Here is a 12940-nt window from a genome sequence, read left to right as displayed (position 1 = left end):
TATTATGTTCTTTGGCACTTGCAAAGGAAACGAGATTCCGTTCATGCGAGAGTCGAAAACCAAAGCATTTGGATGTATGCCATCCATCCGCATGGTAGTCTGCTGTTCAGATGACAGAGCTGATGAGCTCAGATGAAAGTGTTATACGATTGATACGGATTGATATGGATGGAGAAAATATGGATTTGACGAGCTATTCAAAATGCTCCAAGTCATACGAAGAGGAACCAGAATAATTAACCATTCATCTTTTCAACTCCAGCCCTTTCGCAGCACTTTCCCTCACAGCGAAAAAGAAATCAATGGGCATTATTCAAAAACAATGTCATTATTTTTACAATATTATTCTTTAAAGTTGTAAAATCTTAGGAAAACATGGATGAAGAAGATGCAGAACAAATTTAAGTATATAGTTAGATTTAGGAATAGAATTAACATTGGATCATACAGGTAAATGGACCTTAATTCATCTATGTTTTGTAATATCTATATTGTATTATATTATTGTATAAAAAAGTCCTAAATAAAATGAAAGGAGTTTTACCTACCATTAAAACTGAAACCATCACAGAAGAACACAAGGCGAAAAATACGATCAACATCTCAAGGGACTTCAGAGTCAATAGCGAATAATAACAATTATAAATAATATTTGAAATACAGTTTCTATCTTAGTTAAAAATAAGAAAGGGACTTTCAATTACTGATTGTTACGTATTTTTTTTTTTGTGAGAAACATAAAAACCTATATTTATAATTTTCAGCTTAAATAACAACATGTAAGTATGTACCTACTTTAAATAATTACTCTGGTGGAAATACTAACATTTCTTGGACCGCATGGTAACAAAAAATGGCAACACTTAATCAATGTCATTTTATTTTACACTTTGACGACTAAAGTACGGTCGCACTGTGAAGTGTTGATATATCTTGTTAATTATTATCTCATAAAATGGAAGTAAAAACCGAACTAAACGAAGAAGTATTGCCTGACGAACCGGCGGACGAAATCAGCGACGTCGCATATCAGTGGATTGACATAAATGACTCCAAGAGCAAAGGTCGATTTGACGTGTCAGTCAAAGAGGAAAATATCGAGGACAAGAGTGATAGTATTCACTTAAAAGATGTAAGTAGATTCCTTATTTGTTTGGGCGATGGTATTCATATTTTTTTTGGTAAATTCGAGGTCGATTTTTAAACTAAAATTGGCACGACTATTCTTCAAAATTAACAATTATTACCAATGTTTTGGTGCTCAGCAAAAACATAAATGCGTTATTTATTATGCGTGTTTTTTCCTTCGAATTAACGAAATCAGTACCTACCTACTGCAAAAATAAATAGGGACTTATTAAAATGCCTACATTAGGTACCTACTGATATCAAAATACAATAAATGACATGTTATTGAGTGACAGTCCATCGTATTGACCTTTGACAGTTTTATTATTTTTTATCAACGATTAAAGTGAACGAATTAGAATTGAGTTTAAATTGAAACGAATTTAAGTGTTGCTAGTATTTTTGTAGGACAAGGATGTCACGATATATTATTCCAGCGAACAGCTATTAATTTGTAATTGATCACTTTTGTTGATCATGTCAAGCAAGCAGTTAATTAGTAATGTCAAACTGAATACGGTGTCATTTATTTTACACATACCTAAGTATCTTAAACTTAACATAGATAATTAATGCAATAAATATACTTATATAAGTAATATGTATTCGACCTGTCAAACGCGAACTATGAGAATGATTATCTGTTATTTTTGACTTCACCCATTATGCCAATGATTATTTAACGAATGTGAGCGAATAGTGTAAAAAAATAATCAGAAAATTACGACTAGCTTCAACATAACATGGTAGGTAACATGCATGTTAGACATCACACGGCAAGACATATAAAAACATGTTCACAGAGACGGACAACAGACGCTCTGTGATGTGTTAAATTTATTTGAAAGTTTCTTCCATTTTTTGGCCACATCCGCCCCTTAATTGAAGCATATGGACACCAAGCGGCGCCTCCAAGAACCAAGTCAAACCAGCATCCCGTAGTTCCGCCGTATACACTCTGTAGATAGTATTTAGCGACCTTCCAGGATGCCGGAATCCGGTTGGCTTGAAGAACAGACAAGCTAGGTTGAGGTTCTCTTCTGGGATCCGCAGCACGTTGCCGACCCAGGTCCAACGTCGCCTCATCACACAGCGTGATGAGAGGCTGCTTGGTGCGTTCTCTTATCTCATCGTTGCTCTTAAAGTCATACCACCACAATTGCACGTCGCAAACATATGTTTTCGAAACTCAGTATACGGTTGCTCTGAGCCTTCATAAGGTACCTTGATTCGCTACCGTAAAGCAGCATCATCAGAATACAAGCGTCGAATAAGCGGCATTCGGTTTTGACCTAGTAAAATCATGAGTCCCAGACATTCCGCATCGAGTTGAATGTTACTTCAGCCATTCTTATTTGAATAGCGAGCTTTTTCTGCAAAATGCCATCTCCCGTGATGTGTACCCCCAGGTACTTGAAGCTGTCGTTCTCGATGTTTGTCCATCGCTAATCAGAGGGAAATCTGGATCAGGACAGGTGCTATCACAAAAGACGTTGGTTTTCTTCGCGTTGATTTTCAAACCAATGCGAGTGAGTTGTTATGCAACCTGTCGATCGTCTCTTGAATGCCCTCGATTGAGTTGTCAAATAGGACAGCGTTATCAGCGTATTCCAGGTCGCATATTTTATTGGGTTGGAATGTCACTCAGCAAGTATGAACTCACTTGATTATAATGGTGAGCTGTAAACATTTTATAAAAATAATGTTATTTTCAGAATCATGAAAGCGGTCTGATCAATATAAAGTCTGAGAATGATAATGAGGTAATCGTCGTGAAAGAAGAATTTGATGAAATATTGCCTGACGAACCGGCGGAGGAAGTCAGCGACGTTGCATATCAATGGATTGAAATAGATGACTTCAAAGACAAGGGTCGATTTGATGTGTCAGTCAAACAGGAAAATATCGAAGACAAGATTAACAGTATTCACGTAAAAGATGTAAGTAGATTCCTTCTTTGTTTAGGCGTTGGTCTTCATAATTTTGTTGTCAAAATCTAGGTCAATTTCTAATCGAAAATTGGCACGACTATTCTTCAAAATTAACAATAATTATTACCAATATTCTAGTGCTGGGCAAAAATGGTTTACACCGTGGTTTTGCCTTCAAATTAACGAAATCAGTAGGTATTGAAAAGATAAATGAGACCTATTTACACACCTACATTATGGCTCAAATAGACTCTATCACTATCGGTCACATATATGCCGAAAAACCCGTTTCTTATGCTGGCGTCCTGTGTCACAGGGTGTCACAGAGTGTAAATACGATGACATAGCTGTCATACAATATGTAGGTATGTATAATAAGTCGGAATGGCATATATATGATCATATACACTAAATCGCTCTTAACGTCATATATGTGCCCGATCATCATATAGTCTATTTGAACCTAGTAGTGATATCAAAATACTTAAGTAAAATATCATGCTGTTAAAGGTTCGTTCCTTTGCGACAAATCAAAAGTGGAACGTGATTTTTACGATTAATTAGTGTTGCCAGTACTTAAAATAATTCAATAATATATTTGTCTCTAAAACAGCAACACATTTATTGAAATGTCAACTTGTTATGACATACCACCAATAGCTCGTCGTCTACAATAACATAAATTTAACTGTCTTATTGATTTATTTTAAATGTACAAAATAAAAATAATGCTTCATGAATAGGTAGCCATTTAGTTTTTAAAGGTTTTTAAAAATTACTTTTGCCCAAAGCTTTTCATAAACGCCCACTTATTTTATTGTTTTCATGTCGACAATAATAATATATTGTGACTTAGTCGACAATGGAACATAAATTATTGATAATTTTTTTAGACAATATAAAACCTAATAATGACACTGAATGCCGTGTAGATTTAAAACAGTTTGTAGTTTAGATACCCCGTTACAAAATTTAAATAAAATGAATATAAATTGTTGGTTTGACAAAATAATAAAAGTACCTACCCAATGATATTAAATCGAACTCTTTGCATGGAAAATATGGCTGGAATTTTGGGACAACCAGAGCAAAAGCTGTTTCTTGTTCGCGTACGGTTACTTATGAATAATAGGTATTGATTATTAAGCTATAATATACATACCTACCTAATTCAAGTGAACCCCTTTCATTTAAATGGCTAAAATATTAATATGAACATCTCACAATAATATATAAATGCTGAATAATGCTTACCTATCATCACATTTTTTCTTAATCCAAAAAATATTATATAATGTACATAGGTAACGCAATGAGCCGAGAAATTGACAGATACAAAATATAATAAAAAAAAATACTATAATATTTAGGTCAGGTCCCATCTGGGCCGACAGATCGGTCTATGGATCGTCAGAAGTGGTTTGACAGTATGACGTGGAAACCATTTCTGATGGTCCAAGAATGGTTTGATTTTCATTGGAACAGTGAACCAAACGTGAAATCTCAAACCGTTTCCGGTTTACTCATACAATTGGTATGTGTAATATACAGCGATATTAATGTCTATGGGCCGGTTTGATTGATTTGATTCAGTTTCAAGTGAATGACCATTGAGTGACACAGTGAATCGTATTGTCCATATACAGTAGGGTTTTATTTTTATCAACGATTAAAGACCGATATTGAAACGCTGTCTTATTTTTTTTTTGTTATTAAGTGTCGAATTTAAGAGTGTTGCGAGTATTCTGGTAACGAATTATGACTCCAGCGTATAGCTACCTATTAATTGAAATTGTTCACTTTTGTTGATCATGTCTGGCTAGCAGTTTATTAGTAGGTAGGTAATGTCAAACCCAATTCGCTGTCATTCGGGCATCTGTCAGGCGTTCATCATTAAAAAATATAAGCGTAATTGCGATAAATATACTCATATAATAGGTATTGTTCCTTTAGAACTCCGCAACAATCCTGTCAAACGCAAACTATGGGAATGATTGTCAGCTATTCGACTTCAACCACTGCCTTCTTTAGATTAATAAAGCCTGAGCATAACTTTTTGCACAAGCAACGAGTGGTCCACTTTCCAGCTGTCAAAATCATATCCCAGATTGCTTGACATATTGATACGCCCTTTCTCGTTACAAGTTGAATTATAAGAAATTCTCAAATCAAATATATTAACTATCAGTGTTATTAATAAATAATATACATTTTTTTTTTAGAATTATTATTAACCATGTCCTTGCTTTTTCGTACAAGGTGGTTGTTAGTAATTTTGAACAATCACAAACACCCAGGCTTTGAGAAAAACACATAAATGTTTTTGTCATGACCGGGAATCGAACCCAGGAACTCTCGGGTGGAAGGCGAGCGCCTTACCAACTTCACCACGAGAGCCGCTATACATTCCTGTTATTCATCAACTGTTAAAGTCAGACTAGTCCTTCACACAAAAACCGGTGGTAATGAGGCAAGGGATGGAGTGATGAGGGGTAGGTAATGAATAGAATCAGAAGGTTTTGATGCGTATAAAAGTAATTCCCCAAATTTATTATCCCTTAACACAAATTACAAATTCAATTTACAGCTTGTACAATACAAAGTTTATAAATTAGATTTACGACGATAGTGTTTGTAATACAAATTATTTTAACGTTGAAGCGAGAAGCGTGTGATTAAGACGAACGAATTTAAGGTACTGATCTATTGTTGGATTGCCACATCTGTTTTTATATTGAAAGTAGACAAAGAAAATGCTATCCACGGCGTGGGTAAATTATTACTGTTTTCGTTCCCACACCGTGGATTGCTTCCTAGAATTTTGTCTGCGAAATTCGCTTATGATACAAATGTTATCAATCCAACAATGGATTTCTCACGACACAATGACAGGAATGCACTGTTTACTCGTTCATTCCTGTGATGCGACAAATGACACCCGGCACGTAAGCATTTCTTCGGCCGGCGGAAGGCGATCATATGTCCGTTCGCACGGCAGCGTTTTGCTGATTATTAAAATATTGAATAAAATATATTAAAATATTGTGATTATTAAAATGTTGTAATTTTTAGGTTTTCTTAACTGTCTTAACTGCTATCTACACATTGCACTGTCTGCGGACTCCTTCCACCCTCAGTAATATCGATTTCATAAAAATATGTAGCATTGATCTATGCATTACATTTGTAGAAAGTGTGTTAATGCTAGTGTATTATTTATCATGTTACTAATCTATTCAAAACAAACCATTTCCTGTGTAAACATGACAAACGCGTCAGTATGTGCGCTCTTATAGACAATGACATGCAATGACGTCATCCATAGAAAACGGGAGGGGCGAAAAGTAGGACCATTCGTGTAATGTATTGGCTTCCTTCTTCAGTGGGCAATGCTTCAACCCATTATGCTAATAACTATAATCAACCACTGTGTAAGAATAGTGAAAAAAAAATCAGAAAATCACGACTAGCTTCAACACAACATCGTAAGGTGCATCTGAAACCGCTTCCAGACGTGTGTTATGTTACGTCGTATGGACGTAGCCACGATCCTTACATGTGATGCTTGTAGCGACGTTCGCGCTGATCCATTAGCTGTCGGTTTTAAATAAGAACACCAAGGCGCTCGCAGTGCTCGAGAATTGATTCGCGTCGAGATCGAGTGCCATCCATACAATTCGCTCTACATTACACGTTACATTACACGCGTCTGGACCAACTATTAGACATCACGCGACAAGACTTAAATGAAGTTTAAAGAGGAAGACAGTAGCATGCTATGTGGTGAGTTAAACCGATGAAAATTTATTGGACCGGAGATACTGTAACATTTTATTAATAATGATATTATTATTTCCAGATGCGTGAATACGTTCTGATCAATATAAAATCTGAGAACGATAATGAGGTAATCGCCATCAAAGAGGAATTTTTTGAAAACGCAATTTACCAAATCAATAATGAAAATCCTCAACCCGGCTGCTCTGATTCACAATACAGGCCATTAGATCAGGTATGTACGTTCAATCATAATAATGTTTATTAAGCTCTATAGAATTGTAAAAATTATACACGTTAAAACATTTTTTTATCCGAAAAATCGATATTAACACTCGAAAGTCATTTCGGAGCTAAGGCACCGCAACTATTTTCAACATAGCAAATTCTGTGCGTCCAATTTGGGCCGCTTGTTTTTGAGCACTGCCGGCTGGATTGTCATGATTCGACAGAAACGTCAAATCGCCCAACTTTGGTGGTGAATTGATAGGTCCATTTCTCGGACTCAACTGACCGCGAAATCGTCGTGAGGCACATGTTTAAACCAAATCACTTCACTTCCTCATAATCGATGTCCGGACTTATTTTTGAAGAAATTTATGCCGATGATGCCACCAGCGCGGAAACCGAATTGAACGGTGCAATTTTGTCATATAATGCATGCAATGAAGGCTATCAGGCCTCTACTGGAATGGTCTCACTTCAAATGCGGCGATTTTCCTTATTGACAAACCGTTAGCCAGAAATAAGCCTCATCCGCTGAACGACATTTCAACAGAACATTTCAACAGAATCCAATAATAAGATCTGCATATCGACAAATGATATAAAAGTAAATTTGAATAATTTGATAGCGTTGATTAAGCGTGAGTATTCCCTAACCCTAGTGAGTAAGTGAGTGAACCCTATCGATATTAACTTATTTAGTTTAATATTATTGACTTAATATTCCAACATTATTCTTTTGTTGTACCTAGATCTCTACCCAGCAATGTTTCACGGAACGACATCACAGTAAACCACTCGACACCGTTAGAAAAGGTGCAGTTGACAATAACTTGGTTAAGAATAAAATACCACATGCAACAAATAAATTAAAAAATATGACGATACAGAATTCAGAGAACAAGATTGGTAAAAAACTACATCAATGCGACGTGTGTTTTAAAATATTTCATCAAATTAGCCATCTCAAAACACATAAAATGAGACATACTGGTGAAAAACCACATCAATGCGATGTATGTCATAAAAACTTCCGTGTATTAAGTAGTCTTAAAACACATAAAATGACACATACTGGTGAAAAACCACACCAATGCGAGGTGTGTTTTAAAAACTTTCTGCAAATTGGTAATTTGAATAAACATAAAAAGACACATATTAAAAAAAGGCAACATCAATGCGATGTATGTCATAAAAACTTTAATGGATTTCTTAGGCTCAAAAGACATAAAATGACACACGATGGTGAACAAACACATCAATGCGATTTATGTTTTAAAAACTTTAATCATATAAGTAGTCTCAAAAGACATAAAATGACACATACTGGTGAAAAACCACATCTATGCGATGTGTGTTTTAAAAGTTTTCCGCAAATTGATGATTTGCATAAACATAAAATTACACATACTGATGAAAGACAACATCAATGCGATATATGTCATGAAAACTTTCATGAAATGATTAATCTTAAAAGACATAAAATTATACATACTGGTGAAAAACCACATCAATGCGATGTGTGTTTTAAAAGTTTTCCGCAAATTGATGATTTGATTAAACATAAAAAAACACACACTGATGAAAGACAACACCAATGCGATATATGTCATAAAAACTTTCATGAGATGATTAATCTTAAAAGACATAAAATTATACATACTGGTGAAAAACCATATCAATGCGATGTGTGTTTTAAAAACTTTAATCATATTAGTAGTCTCAAAAGACATAAAATGACACATACTGGTCAAAAACCACATCAATGCGATGTATGTTTTAACAACTTTAATCATAATAGTAGTCTCAAAAGACATAAAATGACACATACTGGTGAAAAACCGCATGCGTGCGATGTGTGTTTTAAAAGATTTCCGCAAATTAGTGATCTCAAAAGACATAAGTTGAAACATACTGGCGAAAAACCACACCAATGCGATGTATGTGATAAAAAGTTTCAGGATATTGGTCATCTTAAAAGACATAAAATGACACATATTGATGAAAAACCACATCAATGCGTTGTCTGTTTTAAAATCTTTATGAAAATTGGTAATTTGAATAAACATAAATTGATACATGAAAAACCACAATAACGCGAAGTGTTTGTAAAAAAACTTCTAATTTATCATCAAAATGACACATGTTTGGTTACATACCATAAAAACTTTAACAATGCGTTGTTTGTTCATAATATAAAAAGGGATGGCCTGTAAAGATATGTTTGGTTCTTGTTCAAACGAGTCAAAACTACTTGACGTTCCAGCTCCTTAAATCCGCTAGTTCTTATCTATTCTCTTACTTTACCTACCTGACTCACAGTCACACCTCCTTGCAAATTGTATCTTCGTTGCCGTCCGCAGTGCACTCTTTGCCGCTCACTTCTACGACTACTATACCCCCCGGCACGCACCCTTTCCCTCGTCAACGGCAACGAACCGACAGCGTAATGCATGGCAATGCTGCTTGTAACTTTGTTTCGTTAACAGAGGGACCTCTCTGTGAGTACGTACATAATCATTACTATTTTTATTTCATTTATAATTTGCCCATATCGTCGTTGAAACTAGAAAATTGTGTAACTCCAAAAACACTACTTTACAGGAGAGACAAAAAACATTATGGTTTCCTATACAAATGTATGGTTTTGGAGTGAAATCATCCATGATTTAACAATGATACAATTTTTCTGGAATTAAAAAAATTGCAAGACGGATAGATATTATCAACGGCCACTAGATGGCATTCAAAGTCAATTTTCGATTAAAACGGAGTTACACAATTTTCTAGTTTCAACGACGATATGAGTCGTTCCAATATGTTTTCCAAAAAATCAAAGACTTATCATCATAATGAATGGGAAGAGGATTTTTTTATCACTATGGCAAATGAAAATTATACCTATGTGTATTATTTTTACTTCGAGTGTATCAATTCCGAAAAGGGTAAACATTGAAAGACAATAATTTAGAACCGTCCATGGAAACTTTTATCCGCCTGGTACTGAGTTGCGTAAAAATAAAGTGAGATAATTGTTACCACGATTGTCTGGCCAACAGTAATATCTCACCAAATTTCATTTAAGGCGTATTTAATTTAATTAATTATTTTAATACCGCGTAATCATCTTTATTTTATTACATAATCTAAAATCATTGCTTTAGTTTTTTGTATAATAATAATAAATATCTCTAAACAATTGCGACGGGTTTAGATGGATACAATAAATTAAATGTACATTTAATCATGTAGTTAAGAAGGTATAATAAAATAAATAAAAATATCGAACGGGTATTTTTAATATGATCTCGTTGTGGGAATGTGCCCTACGAACCCTTAAGGTAGAGTCGCCAGTGGCGGCCGGTGATTTTCAAAATTGATTTCATCGAGGGTGCACTAAAAACTTTCTATCCAGTAATTTAACAAACACTCTTCCATTGGACATCTAACCAGAAACACATATTTTAATGTTTAAACATTATATTAGCAGCAGATTCTGACAAAATTTGGAGAGCGATGGAGACCGATGAGCCAGAGTGCGTGGTGGGTGTCTTGAATTTCAGATTTCATCCGTTGCACCCCGGGGACAGTTTTACGGTTTTTGCGGAAAAGTTCGCCGCATGCAGAAGTTAATGCTACAACCCCCATTTTTTATTGAAAATGTTGCTAGAATGTGTACATTTAAAAAAATATTGACGTTTTTTCCAGCTCGATCGGAGGTCAAATGGCAAAAATGATGTAATGTGCTAGAAAATAAAGTTACATCAATAAATTTAATATAGGTAGGTACCTACCTATCTGCATACAATTTATTCTATGATCCCGGCAACCTTAATATTCCATTTTTGAAAATGCTGCAAGTGTAGCAAAGATTTTTTTTGTTTAACTAGTCGTTAAAGGAAACAATTAAATTGGGATATCAGTCTGACAGATAACCTAACCAGTAGGTAGTGTTACGACCCTAGACTTCTGGTCTTATACCTGAAGTACCTGTTTGGAGTACAGAACAGCTTGAACATGCCCTTGGCCTTGTAGTCAAATAAGGGATGAACAAAAACACTCGGCCGAGCTCTTGACCATCCTGCAAAGTTGTTTCTCTTTCAGGAATCACTTTCACGACCTATGTTCTTGAAGCTGATGACATGGTTTGTGGAAGATTAGGTGAAAAACATTAAAAAGGTATGCAAGGAGATGAATGATATTCGTCTTTTTCCTCTCATTAAAAAGTAAAATGTGTAATTATTGTTAATATTTAATAATATGTTAATTGTAAACTTTAAGGGGGGACATGCTCGTCGAAGGTCAAAATTGAGTTTTTATTGTATTTTCAAACCATGATCCTGGACACTCCTTAAACGTTGTAGATAATCTATTTATATAATTTTGAAGCCTTATTATCCTTTATAGGTATTTTAAACATTTAATGACTGCATAAACTATTTTTATTACATAAAATAGTATTCTTTTAAACCTCTCGCTCTAATGTTTCAGAATATAGTCATATTTCGGTACATAACTGTGCAGTGGTGTTAAGATTTTTTACATTTATTAATTTTTAAACGCATTCATAAAACCATTAGTATAATTTATTACGAGATAATTTTTGTAAAATATTCACGATAAAAAATTATATTGATAATCTCTGTGATCCCAAATTTGACAAGAATTAGGCATTTTATTATTCAAAAAATCGGCAAGTTTAACAGATTTGAAGATGATTCTAAAGATACTTATTATAAGCAATGTCTTTGACCATTCAAGTGTGATAAACATCTTATGAATAATGATTGCTTTATAATAATTATTGACCTAAGAATAAGGTAGTGTTTTTTTGAAATACGCCATTTCTTTTGTCATTCCCCAGAAGTTAAGCTACAACATACGGCCGTAGCCATAAATTGACAAACTATAATTGAAGTAGGGAGTAAAATGATATTGACGCGCGTGTTTGAACATGTACCTTTTAAAATTTTTTCTTAAAAAAATCGGTTAGGTACATGTTCAAACACGCGCGTTAACATAATTTTACTCCCTATTTTAATTATAGTTTGTCAATTTATGGCTACGGCCATATGTTGTAGCTTAATCACTGGGGAATGACAAAAGAAATGGCTTATTTCAAAAAAACACTACCTTATTCTTAGGTCAATAATTATTATAAAGCAATCATTATTCATAAGATGTTTATCACACTTGAATGGTCAAAGACATTGCTTATAATAAGTATCTTTAGAATCACCTTCAAGTGTGTTAATCTTGCCGATTTTTTGAGTAATAAAATGCCTAATTCTTGTCAAATTTGGGATCACAGAGATTATCAATATATTTTTTTATCGTGAATATTTTACAAAAATTATCTCATAATAAATTATACTAATGGTTTTATAAATGCGTTTAAAAATTAATAAATGTAAAAAATCTTAACACCACTGCACAGTTATGTACCGAAATATGACTATATTCTGAAACATTAGAACGAGAGGTTTAAAAGAATACTATTTTATGTGACAAAAATACTTTATGCAGTCATAAAATGTTTAAAATAACTATAAAGGATAATAAGACTTCAAAATTATATAAATAGATTATCTACAACGTTTAAGGAGTGTCCAGGATCATGGTTTGAAAATACAATAAAAACTCAATTTTGACCTTCGACGAGCATGTCCCCCCTTAAAGTGTGTAGAAATATCTGTAAAATTTAATAACTTTTTCCGAGAATGAAAGAACGAAAGTGGATTGTGCTAGAAGAACGAAAAAAGCAGACAACTAGCATATAAAAATTGTAAAATAAGATGTTTTAAAAAGAAGTAGTTGTATGGGGCTGCATTTGCAATAACTCGTAAGTTCCCATACACAAAAATGTATTAAGAATGAGT

General features: G+C 34.1%; 1 protein-coding gene across 1 annotated transcript; it reads left to right on the top strand.

Moving 5' to 3' along the window:
* The first annotated feature begins 861 nt into the window (after nt 1-861).
* Nucleotides 862-10694, top strand: LOC147076818 (uncharacterized). The gene is made up of 5 exons (XM_085940932.1): nt 862-1132; nt 2844-3068; nt 6919-7071; nt 7814-8426; nt 10552-10694. The coding sequence occupies exons 1-5, from the start codon at nt 956-958 to the stop codon at nt 10692-10694; spliced, it is 1311 nt and encodes a 436-aa protein (XP_085797058.1). The 5' UTR covers nt 862-955.
* Nucleotides 10695-12940: the final 2246 nt, after the last annotated feature.

Source organism: Rhyacophila brunnea, unplaced genomic scaffold (assembly GCF_057557595.1).
Source record: "Rhyacophila brunnea isolate RB1 unplaced genomic scaffold, BYU_Rbru_1.0 scaffold_13, whole genome shotgun sequence".
Lineage (NCBI taxonomy): Eukaryota > Metazoa > Arthropoda > Insecta > Trichoptera > Rhyacophilidae > Rhyacophila > Rhyacophila brunnea.
The sequence above is the reverse complement of the archived record's forward strand: the minus strand, read 5'-3'. Positions and strand labels throughout refer to the sequence as shown.

Bases quoted from the DNA above. Each gene is read 5' to 3' on its own strand.
- LOC147076818 (XM_085940932.1), top strand. From the start codon at position 956: ATGGAAGTAAAAACCGAACTAAACGAAGAAGTATTGCCTGACGAACCG. The intron at 7,072-7,813 runs GTATGTACGTTC...TGTTGTACCTAG, and splicing joins AATACAGGCCATTAGATCAG to ATCTCTACCCAGCAATGTTT. The intron at 8,427-10,551 runs GTTTTCCGCAAA...TTATATTAGCAG, and splicing joins ATGCGATGTGTGTTTTAAAA to CAGATTCTGACAAAATTTGG.